Here is a 20,443-nt window from a genome sequence, read left to right on the forward strand (position 1 = left end):
CGTGCACAGTACCAATACTGGACAGCAGCCTTGAACAGTACCAATACTGGACATAAAATACCCTCTCTTACTTACACAGTCTCTGCAGGACAAGTGTGTTATCATCTGTGTGTTATCACATCAGAAATGTTCGATGATTACAGAATTAGTTCGAAGGTTTCTGACAGGATAATTCATCTGGCTGATAAATGGTTTAGTACCTACTATTGTCTGTCCTGATGATGACAAGGCCATATTCCCCATGGTATAACAAGGCCATATTCCCCATAGTATAACGAGGCCATATTCCCCATGGTATAAGAAGGCCATATTTCCCATAGTATAACAAGGCCATATTTCCCATGGTATAACAAGGCCATATTCCCCATGGTATAACTAGGCCATATTTCCCATGGTATAACAAGGAAGGCTAATTTCCCTTATGGTATAACGGCAACATTAGCTGGGTTATTGAAGGGCTCTCATAGAAAAATGATCCATCAAAAGCTAAAAAAAACCTTTCTTTACATTACGGAGCGAGTCATAAAATCCCATATTGAGTGGAGATTGTTATATCACATGGCAATTTCAATAAGATCAAATAATCATCCATGTTTTATCGGACTTGAAACTCGTAAAGAAAGAAAATAAAAGATTGGGACATGAATTGATGCATGTCTTTTCAAGGTCACACTGACCTTGAAGGGACCACATGATCAAAGAACACATTGGTGTGGACAGCCTTAAAATTAATGTCATTGAACAGACTTATTAAGCCTTATGCCTTTGATGTCTTAAATCAAATAGAAGGATTTTACAGAAAGGTGAGAGTTGCAAGATGTATGGAGTGGGTTCTGTCAGTGAGCTGTAAGGCTCTGTTACATAACAGTCACACTCATTCAGCCAGCTGATGAACACTCCAACATGACATTCTGTCCTGTCCTGTCCTGTCCTGTCCCATCCTGCCCTGTCCCGTCCTGTCCTGTCCTGTGCTGTCCTGTCCTGTCCTGTCCCATCCTGCCCTGTCCCGTCCTGTCCTGTCCTGTGCTGTCCTGTCCTGTCCTGTCCTGTGCTGTCCTGTCCTGTCCTGTCCTGTCCCATCCTGCCCCGTCCCATCCCGTCCTGGCTTGTCCCAGCATGTCCCATCCCAGCCTGTCCCGTCCCGTCCCGTCCCGTCCCATCCCGTCCTGCTCTGACCGGTCCCGTCAACTTCAAACATGGGAGGACATAAAACAACAATCCAAGTTGCATGTAGTGAGTGAGTGAGTATTGCTTTATGCTGCTTTTGTCGTCTAACCTCTAGGCAACTGATATCAACCATGCAGACAATGTTGACAGCCATAATGAGAGCTAGTCCAGATTTGACATATTTGCTAACAACTGGCCCAGGTATTCAGAACTGTATCTAACACATTTCCATTCCTACAGTCTATAACTTCAATGTTTGCAATATGTGAGACTAGTTAGCCAGAGCGAGAAACGCGACCGACACAAACACGACATCTCTTGGCCAATAGGATCCTCTGTGCCACAGTGCTGATTAACTTACAGATAATTTACAGAGTTCTTCAGAACAATATTTTCCAATTTCTGGTTAATCAAATAAGAAAGAAACAATTTGATAAGAAGGCAAAAAATATTACCACTTAACCCAATTACTATCTGAATAATGTCCACCGCTAATGACGTACAATTCATGAACATGTTCCCATAATGCCATGGGGCAGACATTGAACAAGACCAATTACCCACAAGTCCTTGAAAACCTAGAAGCACTTCCTGGTCTGCATGCTGCAGTCCCTGGCTTGAGATACTACTTTCCTGAAGGCCAATTGGCTTGAAATACTACTTTCCTGAAGGCCATGGTTTGAAATACTACTTTCCTGAAGGCCATGGCTGTGTTTTTGGTTCAGTGAAATAAGCACTATTCAATACATTATTAGTAATTTGGGAGGAAACAGGGCATTTCTAAATGATTCCATACCAGGTTTTTTGAGCAGTTTATTAACTGATGGAGAAATTGCCGTGGGAGGTTTGGATCTCTAGGGGCGAGAGAGTCATCTAATTGTCGTAGGAAGGAACTGGGGAGAACTCGATGTTCACCTGAGCTGGAATAATGCATCCTTTCATAATTTCATACTTTCCGAAAAATACGCTAATATTCATTTGTGGAATTGTTATGTATGGGTAGTGTAGTCAGTAGAGGTGAAACAATACATCAGTGCACCAGTGCATTGCACGTTTTCATGCGACGATATGATACATGATACATTTTTTTCTGTATTGATACAAGACGATACACTTGCTGAAGTAAATTACTTACAACTTATTTAATGACCCCTGGTGTTTTTGTCAGTTAGATCTGCAAAATGTGTTGTTATTAGTGTTTCAAGTTCACTACTAAGAATGCTGCTTCGAACATGTGTCTGCAGCTAGCTTCTTCTTTTGAACCTGTTCTGAAATATTTATTGTTGAGATGTTTCCATGTGATTTGCTGTAAATATGTGTATCACAATACGTATTGTATCGTGACTTATGTATCGTGATACGTATTGTATTGAGACCTTGCTGTATACCCCCAATTAAGACAGTAGATACCCCCAATAGGCAGTAGATGAGAATCTTATAGTTCAATCTACAGGGTGGGCTACCACTACCAGAGCTGTAGGTTCAGGTAGCTACAGCGGAACCTTCACATGTCCACAGCATCATCAAACGTGGAACTAATTGTCAGTATGAGAAATCTTAACGACCCATGAAGATCTGGGGTAGAATAGGTCTTCAGCAACCCTTGCTTGCCGTAAAAGGCGACTATGCTTGTAGTTAGAGGCGACTAACGGGATGTCATTATATCCCATTTGCATTGATCGATACTCATGATGTCAATCACTGGATTGTCTGGTCCAGACTCGATTATTTACAGACCGCCGTCATATAGCTGGAATATTGCTGAGTTCAGCGTTAAACAATTAACAAACAAACAAACAAAAACCAAAAAAGTGGAAAATCCTCTTGTGAGACAGGACATGACAGGTTCTCTTTAGTTTTGAGGAGTCATCCAACCGACATCTTGGAGTGTCCAACTCTTGACCCTGGTGCTCATGGCCCCCGTCTAACACATTCTACATCACAATACAAGCTCTCACACACAGACACAAGATAATGTCTCCAAACAAAGAATAATATGTTTCAATGAACATTAAAATCTCTTTCAGCCTCATCCACATCATGTAGGCATTGATTTTCAGTGCGCCATGGCATTGCGTAAGCGTTATTTACAGTTAAACAAGTATGTTTTTATGAGCACCTGATAGCTAAACAAACTTTGTGTGCTGTTCACATTAAAAAAAACGTGTATAAGTATCAAACTCCCAACAAACAAGCAAACATCCAAATTGTGTTCTGTGCATGAACACATGCACGTGCAAATTGGGAATCATGACCTTCAAGTCGAGATGTCTTCATGAATACATATTGAAAATATTTGATTTCAGAATAATGTTTTTGTTATTGAACTTGATATGCAGCACATTTACATTTTTACTGAGTATTCATTGTAGTGCTGCTAGATGGTGGAAGCCATGCTTCAGATCACGCCGTGACTGTGGTAGCAGAGACGACCACGCTTGTCGTAAGAGACGACTTTTGCTTGTCGTAAGAGACGACTAACAGGATCGGGTGGTCAGGCTCACTGATTTGGTTGATGCATGCCATCATATCCCAATTGTGTGGATCGATGTTGATGATGTCAATCACTGGATTGTCTAGTCAAGACTCGATTATTTATAGACTGCCATCAAATACCTGGAATATTGCTGAGTGTGGCGTCAAACAACAAACAAACAAACAAACAGTGTTAGCAGATATTCCTTTGATGTTTTTGACAGAATGTATATTGAATATTGTTCGTTTGTTTCAGTATGAATTCAAAGCCAAAGCGATCAAGAAGAAGAAAGTGGTGATCACTGTCTCCACAGATGGAGTCAAAGTGCTGATGAGGAAAAAGAAAAAAGTGAGTTATCATTTTCCATGTTTGCAGTCCACTATGAGCCCAGTAAAGAAATCTGCTGCAAGGTTAGCACAACAGTGGAGACTCCGACTGTGGAGACTCTGACTGTGGAGACTAACTGTGGAAACGCTGAATGTGGAGCCTCTGACTGGAGGCTCTGACTGTGGAGGCTCTGACTGTGGAGACTCTGACTGGAGCCTCTGACTGTGGAGACTCCGACTGTGGAGACTCTGACTGTGGAGACTGACTGTGGAGGCTCTGACTATGGAGACTGACTGTGGAGGCTCTGACTATGGAGACTGACTGTGGAGGCTCTGACTGTGGAGACTGACTGTTGAGACTCTGACTGTGGAGACAGTGACTGTGGAGACTCTGACTGTGGAGACTGACTGTGGAGGCTCTGACTGTGGAGACTCTGACTGTGGAGGCTCTGACTGTTGAGACTGTGACTGTGGAGACTGTGACTGTGGAGACTGACTGTTGAGACTCTGACTGTGGAGACTGACTGTGGAGGCTCTGACTGTGGAGACTGTGACTATGGAGACTCTGACTGTGGAGGCTCTGACTGTTGAGACACTGACTGTGGAGACTGACTGTGGAGGCTCTGACTGTGGAGACTGACTGTGGAGGCTCTGACTATGGAGACTCTGACTGTGGAGGCTCTGACTGTTGAGACTCTGACTGTGGAGACTGACTGTGGAGGCTCTGACTGTGGAGACTGTGACTGTGGAGACTGTGACTGTGGAGACTGACTATGGAGACTGACTATTGAGACTGACTGTTGAGACTCTGACTGTGGAGACTGACTGTGGAGGCTCTGACTATGGAGACTCTGACTGTGGAGGCTCTGACTGTTGAGACTCTGACTGTGGAGACTGTGACTGTGGAGACTGACTGTAGAGACTGTGACTGTGGAGACTGACTGTGGAGACTGACTGTGGAGACTCTGACTGTGGAGGCTCTGACTGTGGAGACTGACTGTGGAGACTCTGACTGTGGAGACTGACTGTGGAGGCTCTGACTATGGAGGCTCTGACTGTGGAGACTCTGACTGTGGAGACTCTGACTGTGGAGACTCTGACTGTGGAGGCTCTGACTATGGAGACTGTTTTGTACGAATCTTGAAATAGGTATGCCCAGTATGAGATGAACTATAACCAGAATTTTGGGAAAGAAACTTAATTTGAAATGTTCAACCTGATAGTAGCAAGGTCCATTGGTTTCTAAGTTGAGTCATATGATCTACACGTTTTCAAATCTTATGTTTCAGGACTGCTTTTTGGTAGGGTCTTTTTCTGGCATATGTTTCTTCTTCACACCTGCAGTTTGAACATAATTTCTGATTAAGATATTTTTTGCCCACAATTTCAAGCTTTCACAGGTGTTGGGGTAGCCTAGTGGTTAAGGCGTTGACTTGTCGTGCCGAAGACCTGGGTTCGATTCCCAACATCTGTTCAATGTGTGTTCTGGTGTCCCCTGCCTGAATATTGCTAAAAGTGGCGTAAAATGTTCAGTCAGTCTTCCACTTGTTGCAGTGGAGAAGGTTCTTGTACATGTGTGGTGAGTTAGTTGGTGCACTGGGGAGCCAGATGGTGAAACCCACAGCAGTCATAATGCACTGACAAACCAACGACCATACTCATGGGGAATCTGGACTTCGAGTCTTTGATTAGCAGATCCTGGTCCAGCTTAGGAAGCAACACTGCACAGCAAATTGTGGTGGCTTCGTCAGCTGGGCCACCTGTGGCCCTCTTGCGATTTGACATCACCATGTGAGTTCAGATGCGAATCAGCATGTGCCAGGTTCTTCTCCAGGCATCTCCAGATCCTCATCACTCTTGAGGTCACACAGTGTTGATACGCAGACTTCTCGATAATAGCTAACTGATCCTTAAGCTCATATTGGAAACTCTTTTGTGACTCTTAAGACGTCAGACACCACCTCCATGTTTTAATCTTCCCACTTAGGGCTGCTCTGAGTCTGTGGTAATCCGTGGTAATGGCTCCTGGACCATCTCACTGATCACGCCAGCATGTAGAGGCAGCCGGTAAGCACCAGCACTCCATGCGCTGCGCGATATTCCACGGGTCGTTAGCAATGTTCAGAAGAAAGCTTTTTGTGAGACTGAAGGCATTCAAGCCACCTGTAGCCAGCCCTCCTTAGAAATGATCTAATATTCACGGTTCAGTTGAAATAATCGTAAAATGGAATTATCGCATATCGAGGGATCAAAGCATGGCTGGGTAATCTGTCGGGCAAACTGCTGGGATACTAAATCAAGCTCGACGTCCTTTCTATGTGTGTGTTGCTTTCATTGAACGTAATTGGGAATTCATTGATTTGGTTTCCGAAATCTTGGGTTCTTTAACTTCTTTAAAATTCACCCAAGCACGTGCTGAGAGTTGTCTTATTCAGCTTCAGCCCCAAAAGAATGTGAAGTAGTGGAGATTGTTTTGTGTTGGGTGAGTTGAGTGCAGGAGTTTGTCAGCACCGGCTGTAACACAGGCAGGGACTACGTCGACGCTATTCACACAGTGTTCTCCAGAACATGCACATTAGCTGCTGATTTGGTGTGTCAGTTCCTCAACTGGTCTGCCTCACCTGTGGCTGTAATGCCTCTGTAATGGCATCCATCGACTGAACTCGTTCAACTTCTCAACTTTCTACAACTGTGTGTCCATGTTTCCTCACTATACAGAGGTGATATTTTTTGCAAACCGGTTTACAGAACTGCAAACATTACAAAAGTATTTTTGTAATTTTAAAAAAACCCCACATACTTTTGTTTTATCACCTGCAAACTTGTGTTCACTACATTTAAAGATGCAGGGAGTATGTTCAAATGTGACACACATTGCAGCATGGTAAACCAGCTTCGTGAAGAGCAGAATACACTACACATAGACACATGTAGGTCAATACAGCCTATATGCCCTACACTACACATATATACATGTAGGTCAATACAGTCTATATGCCCTACACTACACATATATACATGTAAGTCAATACAGCTATATGCCCTACACTACACATATATACATGTAAGTCAATACAGCCTATATGCCCTACACTACATATAGACACATGTAGGTCAATACAGCTATATGCCTTACACTACACATATATACATGTAGGTCAATACAGTCTATATGCCCTACACTACACATATATATTGTATGTCAATACAGCCTATATGCCCTACACTACACATATACACATGTAGGTCAATACAGCCTATATGCCCTACACTACACATATACACATGTAGGTCAATACAGCCTATATGCCCTACACAACACATATATACATATAGGTCAGTATAGCCTATATGCCCTACACAACACATATATATATACACATATGTCAGTACAACCTATATGCCCTGCGGCAATGTGTACGATCCTGTCCCTGTTGCTGTACTCAATCAATTTATAAGGAAATTTCAAATGTTGAAGTGGAATCTTTACAACGGCAAGTTTAATTTCCTTTGAGATAACATTTTTCAGACTTGTCGATTTTCATTAAATGACAAATGTGCTTGTTCATGCTGAAGTAATGTTATTGTGCCACTTCTTTAGGGAGGTAGAGACATTGTTGTGACATCTTCCCATGCTTCATCCGGAGGACATTAATACGCACGGAGCAACAAGGCCGATGTTGAGGGCTGCTGGGATATTTCCAAGTCACCATGATGGCAGGGAGCACGGCTGAAGTGGGGTCTCATCCATTGAAGCATCTCCTAAATAATTCTATTTTGTGAGGGTTCTGATTCAAATGTCCTTATTTGAATTGTTTGATAGGCATTACTTAGAAGTTGACGGATGACAAGATAGACACAATTTTTATGGATAACAACTTCTTTAATACTGTAAAAGGCGACGTTTCGGTATAGATCCTTATACCGTTGTCAAGCAAGACTGAATGAGGGACATAGTGCAGAATATATATAGCAAGTGGATGATAACAATAGAGGATTAACAGTAACAACAAGGGCATACATGAGTGGGATAACATAGGTAGGTGTGACAACAAAGGGATTATGCTATCACAACACGATGGGCAGAAAACACATAGCTGGAAGCCAATACGGGCATGAAGCCAAAAAACAGGTGATTATTGGTTGATGAGTTCATAGTAGGCGGATGGGATGAAATAGCCTTGATCTCTGTTGATTGATGGCTTGTGGCGGCGAATATGGACTGCTTCTGTTAGTTTTCTTTTGGTGAAGTCATGGAGGTTGTTGGCGAGGATTTGGACGTTGTCCCAGTTGATGATGTGATTGGGACAGTTAATGATATGGTCCGAGATGGCTGATTTGCTGTCGGATTTGGTGGTGGAGGTTTTATGCTCTTTGATTCTGGTGTTGATTGGGCGGGATGTCTCACCTACGTAAGATTGCCCACAGTTGCAGTCAATTTTGTAGACTACACCTTTAGCCTCTTGGGGTTTAGATGTGTTCCTGCCGTTGGCTCTTAGCAGGGTGTTGAGGGAGTTGGAGCTGGTGAAGTGGCTGTCGATGTTGGCTTGCTGTTTGAGGAGGCGGCTGATGATGTGGGAGGCTTTTCCTATGAACGGGAGGGCGATGCGGAAGGGCGCTGATTCGGGTTTAAGGGTTACAGGTCTGGGTGTGGGATGGAGTACAGAGGCGATGATTTTGTCGACTAGTTTGGCTGGATAATTGTTGAGGTGGGTGAAGACTTGGCGGAGGTGAGCGATCTCAGGTTTGGGGTCAGCAGAGGAAAGGTTGATGGCACGTTTGGTAAGGGTGGAGATGATGCCAGCCAGAATCAAAGAGCATAAAACCTCCACCACCAAATCCGACAGCAAATCAGCCATCTCGGACCATATCATTAACTGTCCCAATCACATCATCAACTGGGACAACGTCCAAATCCTCGCCAACAACCTCCATGACTTCACCAAAAGAAAACTAACAGAAGCAGTCCATATTCGCCGCCACAAGCCATCAATCAACAGAGATCAAGGCTATTTCATCCCATCCGCCTACTATGAACTCATCAACCAATAATCACCTGTTTTTTGGCTTCATGCCCCTATTGGCTTCCAGCTATGTGTTTTCTGCCCATCGTGTTGTGATAGCATAATCCCTTTGTTGTCACACCTACCTATGTTATCCCACTCATGTATGCCCTTGTTGTTACTGTTAATCCTCTATTGTTATCATCCACTTGCTATATATATTCTGCACTATGTCCCTCATTCAGTCTTGCTTGACAACGGTATAAGGATCTATACCGAAACGTCGCCTTTTACAGTATTAAAGAAGTTGTTATCCATAAAAATTGTGTCTATCTTGTCCTTATTTGGGGAATCACAAGGATTGTTTTAGAAAATAATGATTTGAAGTCTTTACACACACTCAAGCTGAGCTTATTTCCCTGTGCCAGTGAGTGAGTGAGTAGGTTTGAGTGGGTGAGTGAGGGTGATCAATTGGCACATGCTGTTAAGATGATGGCGATAACTGGTACAGTAAAGCGATGGGAAAGTTCAATTCCCTATCGTAGCGTTATAACCGAAATCAATTGAATCTTATTCCATGGACAGAAATAAGCGCATTTGCTCCTAGTTTCCCAAATATAAAAGTTGTTGGTACAGTCAAATTAGTGCACGGAATATGTCAGAAATAACATGAGAAAAATGGCGATAATTGAAGGGCTTGGATGAGTCCAAATTTACTACCCGGGTACCTCCCCCCCCCCCCCCCCCCCCCCCCCCTTATTACCCGACCCTACCCGGGTACCCACTGTAGGTCTAAAGAGATACAAAATGTCTGATCTGATTGGGAATTGTTTTACCACATCACTTGCAAAACGTATTCAGATACATATAATAAACAATCTGGTCATGCGTACACTGAAGTTGACTTAAGTTATATCCTCATTCAACCATATGAAAAGTCAGAACAGAGACCATATACCGATACCATATATATATATTGGTATATGGTCTCTGATCAGATGGAACGGGTGCATAGTCAGAAAGAAATGCGAACATTAGTGACTTGGAGTGTAACCACAGAGTTCTAGATAATTTTGGTCATTAAACAATATATCACGTGACTAACCACGGGTCCGGGTAGTCCTGTGGGTACCCGGGTGCTACTCAGTACCCACCTGACCCGGGTACCCAAGTTACCCATCCCAGCCCGAGATAATTGGTCGGTGACCAGTACCTTAAATCTTTTTGAAAGTTTTACTGAGGCCTTGAATGGCTTTACCTTAAGCAACGTTTGAACATGTCGTATAACTCTCTTTGAAATCTTTGTAGAAAGAGCATGCTTGATTGTACCTGAAAAGTGTGAAAAATAAACACCAAAGCCTGGAGCTGTAGGAATGTTGCTGGACATGAAGAGAAAGTTGACTATTGGAAAGTTGAAGTCATCCCTCTTGTCACACAGCCATGTGGGGAGTGTTTTGTCACTGACTCTATATGCATAGATCTAAACATGAAACAGATGAGGTGGTGGTTTCGCTGGTCTCTTATTTCTTGTTCTGGGTAGATCAGATGGTTTTAGAAGCACAAAACACATCATCATAATTCAAGGCATGTGTTTTGTAGAGGCAGCCCCTTTTTTGTTAGGGAGCCAAGTGCCTGTTGACATGAAGATTTTAGGAGCCAAACCTAAGTTTTTAGGAGCCAACAGTTATTGTTAACAGATATTGTCGCTAGTTATGTTTGCTTTTAGGTAGCCAAGTGGTGAGCATTAGATAAATTCAGGTTGCCAATCAAAGATTTAAGTCGCACTTGGCCACCAAACTGGTCGCTACTTAGAGGGCTGAGAAGCTTAATCCATATGCAGGTTGGTAGGTTCTCTTGTAAATGTTCAGATGTCCTGGCAGTTCCATGATGGAATCGAGACCAATGATATCACGTTTGAGTTGACAGAACAAAGACCACTCACCCAAACACACCGACAATGTGTAGTTTAATCTCTCTGACCAAGCTGCATTGTGGGATATGTGCGCTCCTGTCAACACTGTGGTTGAAAATTATTTTTTTTCTCAAATTAGAAATTGCAGAAAACTGTTTTAGGTTGGAATTAGGTGATGATTATTAGCTGAGTGCAGGTGTTCTTGCTGAAAGAAAGTATTGCTACAACAGCTCTGTGAATAACCGTGTGCCTGCTGCAGGGGAAATAATTAGCCCTAAGTTCATGATTTCATGAGCCATGTCTAATTTTCAATATTTGATGTATTGAAGCAGGGGGCATATCAAAAGTGTATTAGGAAGGACATTTTTCAGGTTATCCATTTCGTATTTACTTCTTTATATTGCATTACACTGGTAGAATTATGACTGAAATTGGTGCACAGTTGCTTGGGACAATACGTTCATAGCAGAAGAGTCAGTGGTGAGCGAGTTTGGTTTTACGTCATTTTCACCAATTTTCCAGAAATTGTAGTCCTTTGTGGGGACTTGAATCTGGCCTAGGGTGTGACAAGCAAACAGTTTAGCTACTGTCCCAGCACCTCTGAAATATAGAAAAGTGCAAACGTGAAACAGGTTCTGGATGAAAATAAATACTTCTCAGGGAGCTGAGAAATAGGAATCAACGAGCTGTTTTCAATGTGGAGCTATGTTACTGGTCGATAGATATGTTTATCTCCCTGCTATCATGACACAATTGTATACGACTTGATGGTGTCAGCGAAGCTTCTGAGTGAATAGGTGCGAGGAGGTTGTAAATTTGAATTAAGGCAACACTGATAATAGCCTTTGAACATAGCATGGTGCTGTATATGGACAGACACTGACAGTGTGCAGCACAGCTCATCAAGTGGAGAGCCCTCAGGCCAGTTGTAAACTGCACACGTTACTTGGTAGTCACAGTATCCTTTGTGACGAAGAGGATCTGGCGTGACATCGCTCATGACCAAAATATGTGATGTCACAGCCATAAGCACCCAATTTCAAGCTCTCTGTTGTCACCAAAACTTGACTTACATTCTTTTTGTGAATTTCTGCAGTGTTTTCCACCCTAAATGTAATGATTGACTGCCACTCTGCATTTTAGAACCTGTAAATGTACATATTATTTGAGTGAGTGAGTAAATATGGTTTTACGCCGCTTTTAGCAATAATCCAGCAATATCACGGCGGCGGACACCAGAAATGGGCTTCACACATTGTACTCATGTCGGGAATCGAACCGGGGTCTTCGGCTTGACGAGCGAATGCTTTAACCACTAGACTACCTGACCGCCCCACATATTATTTGAATGCCCACCTACAATGACTGAGAAAGAACTTTTATCAGCTTCAGTGGTGATGTGTCTGTCAAATCATCTGTTTCAGTCAGAAGTGGTTATTTTGGTATTTGATACCTTTGACTGACCAATCAGAATTGAATTTCTAAATTCATTTTAGAATGTTGGGTTATTGCCAATATCAGCATTAACACCACACTCTTTCTCTGTTATGCGTCATGCTTTGGGACTGCCCTCATGTTCTGGATGTAGTCTTAGCCCTGCAAAATCAGAAGCCACATTTAAGTATAACACAGAAAATCTGAACAATTAATACTGAATAAATATGGAACATTTTGTGCACATTTTACTGTTCAAATGAATAGACTGTTCAGATTAAGCATTGAAAGAAGCACTTTGACATGGATTTTTACAGTAGAAATTAGGTATTGTACTTTGTATTTAGATATTTTTTCGTACTTGAAAGTTCGACATTATGCATGAGAGTGAGATGATTTGTCCACAAAACTGTTGACACATGAACGTAAATAGCTGGAACTAATGGTGTATACAAGTGCTCTGAGTCTGACCAGTCAGAGTGTCACGCAGTGCTTCATTTGGTAAATTGAACGACCTGCCTTGGTAATGTGGTCCTGCTTGTGCAAATATTGCGACACAAAATTCGCATTGGCCAGACTGGTGATAAAAATGTAACCATTTCCCTTATTGGAAACCATTTTCTCTTCCTCTTATTGCAAAGTCTTTTATTTGCTCGGAACTTTCGTAGTTAAGGATTTCAATCTGTATCTCACTCCGTCTCTGCTGGTCATTTAATGAGGAAATAAACAGGGGCTGTTTCGCTGCAGTGTCACACAGCTACGACAAGTAATCCCACTAGGTGGCGCTGCAAGTGAGTTATAGTACCTATTTGCTGCTGGATGATGGTTTTATTTGGTTGAAAATTGAAATGTAGGAAGCCAAATGTGCAAACACAATTTAAGACAAATAGTTGCATTGGGAAATGATGCTACAGGGAAATCGGAATAATGTCGGGATGACAAAGCCTGGTCGGTGTGGAGTTGTCCTCAGTGGCGATGTCTGGAAGACGTTGGACAAAACAGAATCATTGACTCTCACTGGCCCAGGAACAAATGTAAACTTTAAAGTTGGTTTGTCTTCTCAAATTATTTGTCATCCATGATTTCACTGACTCCCAAAAGGATATTTTTTGTTGAAAGAAACAACTTTTCAAAATTGTACTTGTATAGGCAGGAAGCTGATCGCATTACACTCGAAACTAAACGTTGCTTCTGACAATAGAGATACATTTAGGCTCCATTTATTTTTTACAAAGTACAAAAAGGTTCTCCCTTCCATTACGTTACATTACTTCCCTGGCGAACAAATTGTTCGTTGTTAATTTCAATGTTAGATGGAGTTACTTTCTGTGGACTGAGTTAGAATGGTGATAGTTCGAAAGTTGGCCTCAAATTGAAAGAATTAGCGTTAATGAAAGAATCCCCTAGAGCACTACAGGGAGTTGTTACATCCTTCTGGGGAGCTGATCATCCCCGCGGAGAGTTAGCATACATGGCAATTCTTTAGGATCTATTGCACGCTGTCTGATCAGAGACTAAGGTCCTGCTCTCGTTTGGACACGAAGAACATCAGTGTGATCGAGGGGGCTTTTAGTCACCTTTTGGTTAAGTGAAGGCGTTTCATCACCTTGTGAATTGATATGGAAAAAAACTTTCTGTTTTTCTTTAGAATATTTGTTTTGTAAATGTAATAAGACACTTAGCGACTACAGTGCAGTGTATGAGGCGAGTGCTGGATGGTCAGATCGTCTTCGGGGGTATTGGTGATGTATGTCCTTGGCAGACTACTTGCGAAGGTAATGCATTTCACGGTTGTATTTTTTACCACACTGAATAGAAAATCCATTTCAACATTTTAATTTGGCAACAGATTTTATTACAGGGCCTTGTTATCTGTGACACCATAGGGAGACGCATGTGTAGGCAGACGCTAACTTTCTGAGAGGGATCAATCTTGTTGAAGTCCGAAGTCTGTCAACGATGCCATGCTTCACAACATTCAACCATCACACAATTGAAGCACCGATTTCTGTGATTCCCTATTTCATGGCTGTGTGATAACAGCTGATAAATCCCCCTCTCATGCCGGAGCTTTGTCCAGCATCAACTCCGATTCCATGTACTGCTGTTTGTTGGAGGCATTTTAAGCTGGCTGATTGGGCTGCCATTAGGCAGGCCCAGCAACACATTCTCATTAGATCAATATTGTATTTTCCACTGCACTGACTGTTGCAATTTAATTATCTGTGCGTATTATCAAGTGCTGGAGTTTTGTATCTGTGCTGATAGACATCTCTGGTTATTTGACCTCAGTGGCCCTGAACATGGAATGGCTTGTCCTGGCTTTTTGGATGAAAAATATTCCTGGAGACAAGTTGGTAATAGGCGTTATTATGAAGGAAAGACAATCACAAGACTGTCTAACGGGTGGCATTTTTCATTCGGGTTTAATAGATAGAGTATTGAGGATGAGATTTGTAAAAGGCGGGAGTGGATCTGTCAAGACACTGCTGTATTTCAGCCAATTATATTTGACCAGCAAGTTTTCAAACAATCACATCTGACCTGCAATATTTCAACCAATCACTTCTGACTTGCAAGTTTTCAGCCAATCATGTTTGACCTGCAATATTTCAGCCAATCATATTTGACCTGCAAGTATTCAACCAAACATGTCTGACCTGCAATATTTCAGCCAATCATATCTGACCGGCAATAGTTCAGCCAATCAGGTCTGACCTGCAAGTTTTCAACCAATCACATCTGACCTGCTATAGTTCAGCCAATCACGTCTGACCTGCAATATTTCAGCCAATCATGTTTGATCTGCATACACCTGCACTTACCCACATACATCGCACATACAGACACACATTCCTATTTACTTGCCATTAAAGTACAAATAACTTATAACATGAGATGTTTAGTTGATATATATGTATAGGTTTGAGTTTACATACGTACAGATAATCACAATAATTCACTGAACTATCTCCAGCCATAAATATATGTAGATACATTATATTAAATAAAATAAAAAATTCACTACACAGTACATCATATATCTAATAACAAAATGATTTGGAGTGAAAAGTGCGGACCGCACGTGCACTGCGCTATTATAGTGCTTACAGAGTGCTCACGGGGAACAGCATGATGGGAAAACAGAAACACGGAGATTACTGAGACGACACGACGATTGAAAGGCACGGTCCTCAGTAATTAGGCATTTTGCCAGTAGCAAAATTTAACCATTATATCAAATAAAATAAAAAATACACTACACAGTACATCATATATCTAATAACAATAACTAGAAATCTGTATGTACAACGTCATATAATTCATTATCAACCGGGGGCACAGGTGGCCCAACTCGCTGTGCAGAGTTGCGTCCCTTGGGCACGCCAGAAACTTATGATTGTGGGTTCGAATCCCGGTTCGCCCCGATTTTGTTTCTAGGTTTGTCAGCACCATACCCGTGCTCGTGGGTTTCACCGAAGTGGTAAACGTCTGAGATCTGCATCACTTCGGGCTTTCCTCCCACATTAAGCTGACACGCCGCGATATAACTGGAATACTGTTAAAAGCAGGGTTAAAGTCAACTCACTCACTCACTCACTCATTATCAACCTTAAGTGTGATTGAATGTCCTCCTTTCAATCTATATCCTCACAAGATGAGGAACGTGACTCAAGATTGGCAATAAGTCTACACTGAGTACGAGATACATCCTTCATGGAAGACTAAAGTCACAACTGACCTTATAATGTATACGATCTAAACAAAATGTTTCAGCTGTGGGACAAAGTGTTGCAAGTCAAATAGCCGAGGTTAACTGAGTGGAAGGTGTAGAATGAATGTTTTAAGGTATTAAATGCTAAAGTATAAAACATAACTGATACTATTTTCTTACTGTTTGATGGAAGTGTCAAGGGTACTTTTCTAATTGTACAACTCTACAACTTACTACTAACTAATCTTAATTAATAATACAAGTTATGTACATATATATAAATACTTAAGCCTGCCACTCTAACAGGGGGCACACATTATGTCAAGGGATGAAGCTTCTATGTGCCACTTAAAGACAAAGAGATTATTGTACGAGCATGTGTGTCATGCTGATTCTACAGAAAGAATTCCAAAATGGGAGCGAGAGTAACACAATTCTTACACAAGTTTCATAAACTCATATATGCACTGAACATCTCTGCTGTCTCAGAAAAGCACAATTGTCACATGACATCAACAGTTATGACGTCTTTTCTAGTGTGACGTCATTCCGAACTTACATCACAATAAGATTTGAATGACGTCAAGAATGTCATCTGGATGAAGTAACCAGAACCCTGACGCTCATCAAGTGATGTTTGCACGAATGCACATACATGTTTTGTGAACTTGGTCAGTTCTAAGTTTACGGGCATACATTTGAGTACCCTTGTTGCCATAGACTGAGATGCTACCTGTAGCTGGCCTCTACGGGTGCCCCTACATCACTTGTTAAAGTCATTAACGACAGTAAATGACCACTGGCAATTCAAACCATCACAACAGCTCCTGGTAGTTGGTGAAAGGTCAGCATTTATTATTCACAGCTCCACTGGCACAACAAACACGAGGTAATTGACTTGTGGTGAGTACCCTCACTCCAGCACGACTCCAGCATTTCCCCAGAGATGTTGTGTAAACACAAGACTCTTTACCCATGTTTTCTTTTCCACTTCCACAATGCAAATGGCCACCAACAGAATACCTGATGTGAAGATCTTACACTTCCACAATGCAAATGGCCACCAACAGAACACCTGATGTGAAGATCTTACACTTCCACAATGGCCACCAACAGAATACCTGATGTGAAGATCTTACACTTCCACAATGCAAATGGCCACCAACAGAACACCTGATGTGAAGATCTTACACTTCCACAATGGCCACCAACAGAATACCTGATGTGAAGATGTTAGACTTCCTCAATGGCCACCAACAGAATAACTGATGTGAAGATCTTACGCTTCCACAATGGCCACCAACAGAACACCTGATGTGAAGATCTTACACTTCCACAATGCAAATGGCCACCAACAGAATACCTGATGTGAAGATGTTATACTTCACAATGGCCACCAACAGAATACCTGATGTGAAGATCTTACACTTCAAAATGACCACCAACAGAACACCTGATGTGAAGATGTTATACTTCCTCAATTGCCACCAACAGAACACCTGATGTGAAGATGTTAGACTTCCTCAATGGCCACCAACAGAACACCTGATGTGAAGATGTTAGACTTCCACAATGACAACCAACAGAATACCTGATGTGAAGATGTTAGACTTCCACAATGACAACCAACAGAACACCTGATGTGAAGATGTTAGACTTCCTCAATGGCCACCAACAGAACACCTGATGTGAAGATGTTATACTTCCTCAATGGCCACCAACAGAATACCTGATGTGAAGATCTTACACTTCCAAATGACCACCAACAGAACACCTGATGTGAAGATGTTATACTTCCTCAATGGCCACCAACAGAATACCTGATGTGAAGATCTTACACTTCAAAATGACCACCAACAGAACACCTGATGTGAAGATGTTATACTTCCTCAATGGCCACCAACAGAACACCTGATGTGAAGATGTTAGACTTCCTCAATGGCCACCAACAGAACACCTGATGTGAAGATGTTAGACTTCCTCAATGACAACCAACAGAATACCTGATGTGAAGATGTTAGACTTCCTCAATGGCCACCAACAGAATACATGATGTGAAGATCTTACCCTTCCTCAATGACCGCCAACAGAATACCTGATGTGGAGATGTACCCAATGGATATGTTGCTATCCAATACATTTATGAACTAGGTGTCTTGGCCACAGACAGGCTGTGTGAGCCAACTATACCATGGCCATTGGTATGGGTGGGTTGGGACAGGGAAGGTCAAGGTCATCTACCTTCAGGGTTTTTTCCCTTATGTGTGTTCAGAATCCTTGAAAAACATTGTTTGGGGCCTGGATTATGTAACTACCATTTTTTTAAGTGGTTGTTTTAACTGGATATGTAGATATAGAGTTATCTTCCTGGTGCTTATCTTTTAATATCGCCCTAGGTCTCCCATATGATGGTGGCATGTTGTCCTGTGCCAATGTACAGGTCACAGATCAGGTGAAGTTAAGCAACATGGGTCGCAGAGTCCTTGGATGGGTGACCGCGTTTCGGTAGCTTGGCTCCTGAGAGTTTCTAGGGCTTCAGTCCTGCTCCACACTGAAGCACATGTACCACATGTGGTGTCTCCTTAGGCAAGTGACTTTGTTCGAAATGTGCCTCTGTTCACCCAGCAGTAAATGGGTACCTGGTAGGATGAGCTGGCAATGTAGTTGTCAACCTAGGTCCTAACAGGCAGCTTGGGTTGTATACTCCCTATGGAGCTGAGAATGATGAATGCACACTAATTCTGTGACCGGGGTAATAATCAATCTTTGAGTATGCCCCTGAGTAGTTTGGAAATATGCAGAATATTAATGGCTTATTATTTTTATTGACCGCCTCCTTGGTCTAGTGGTAGAGCGTCCGCCTGGAGAGCGGAAGGTCCGGGGTTCGATCCCTGGCCGCGTCATACCTATAGACGTTAAAAGATGGTACTTGTTGTTACCCTGTCTGGCGCTTGGCATTAAGTGGCTTAAACAAGGACTGGTCGGCTCGGAGTCAGTATACTGTGTCTGAGTGGGGTATTCATGTTAAACTGCAGCATGGTATCTCAGTGAGCTAGCACTATAAATCAGCATCAGTCCGGTCTAGTACAAGCAGCCACACAAACACACACACGTACATGCACGTCGCTATATAAGTGCAATAATCTTGGACACGACGTTAAACCCCATTTCACCTCACCTATTATTTTTATTTTTTATTTTTTTTATTATTATTATATGGTAAGGAATATACATGAGTAATAATATTGGTATGAACCAAGTTGCTGCAGGTGGTTGTATGGATCCTGCATTGATGATTGTATGGCATATGTAACATCCAAGCCGGCGATGTCAGTTTCATAGAAACTGGGACATAAACAAAAAATGTAGAAACTTCAAAATAAGGACGAATAAAAAAAAGATTTGATAGTGAATGCTTGATACAGCCATTAGTAGGCCCGAGGGAAAATGTAGGGGAATTATAAGTTTGAGCACTAAATAAGGGCAGGCATATCCCTACAGGCATTGTGAGATCTACACAAGGATTACACAGTTGCCGAGGGAATTGTACATGATGTATAAGATTAGTCGCCATCTTGATTTTACGATGTGGACTTAGCAAGGGAAATATGAAAATAGCTGGCAGATAAAAGCGATTAGTTCTCTGGTTAAAGTCAACAGAGAAGGAGAGAGGTCCGTATTTTGTGTACTCATTCGAAGTCAAGACGCTTTTTTTGTTTGTGCGACTTTAGCCGTAAAAATGTCAAGTCTTAAAAACCAACCCTTCTTGATAAACAAAACACTGTGCTGTTGTGGTAAGTTGGATACAAGTGAAGGGATTTTTTTCTTGCCAACAGGAACAAAAGAGAGATTTGCAATTGCTTTTCATATATTTTTTTTTTATCAGGCAAAACATGCCGTTAAAATGTCGCATGGTCGTAAAAATGAAAATAGGAAATAAAAATGAAATAAAATGAAAGAACAATCACTTCCATTACATTTGAATATTTCTATTTTGTGTTGGGAAATATGGACGAAAAAGAGGCATATGAAAATACAAGATTTAATGGTGAACTTATAAATACAGGATTTAGTGCTGAATGAAGACCAGCAAGAATTAATGGAAGATAAAGTACTACAAGATATTACATGACGAAACAGGCGCACATGATGAATTACGTAGGTTTCCTCGCGCTCCTGACCGACCAGCTTTCTGGGGTCTGAGAAACCCACTGGTGTAATAATGTGGATCTGATGTACGACCCTCAGACCCAGCTCTTCCACTGAAAGCATGATTTGCAGAAAGTACAACATTCAATGGAGAATTTTCTTTTAAATCTTAAAAAGCTTCATAAAAAATAGAAGTGAATTTAAAGCAAATTTGTCCTTCTAAGCTGTCGGCTATGATGGCTTGGAATACATCACGGCTGC

At 41.9% G+C, this 20,443-nt stretch overlaps 1 protein-coding gene across 1 annotated transcript in view; it reads left to right on the forward strand.

The window, feature by feature from the left end:
* Positions 1 to 20,443, forward strand: part of LOC139459935 (carboxyl-terminal PDZ ligand of neuronal nitric oxide synthase protein-like) — a 215,285-nt gene that overhangs the window by 132,713 nt on the left and 62,129 nt on the right. The window contains exon 3 of the mRNA XM_071241670.1: positions 3,899 to 3,991. Coding sequence (XP_071097771.1) covers positions 3,899 to 3,991 — 93 coding nt within the window. The remainder of the gene's footprint in view (positions 1 to 3,898; positions 3,992 to 20,443) is intronic.

This window comes from Haliotis cracherodii, unplaced genomic scaffold, assembly GCF_022045235.1.
Source record: "Haliotis cracherodii isolate W230 unplaced genomic scaffold, xgHalCrac1.p SCAF_13, whole genome shotgun sequence".
Lineage (NCBI taxonomy): Eukaryota > Metazoa > Mollusca > Gastropoda > Lepetellida > Haliotidae > Haliotis > Haliotis cracherodii.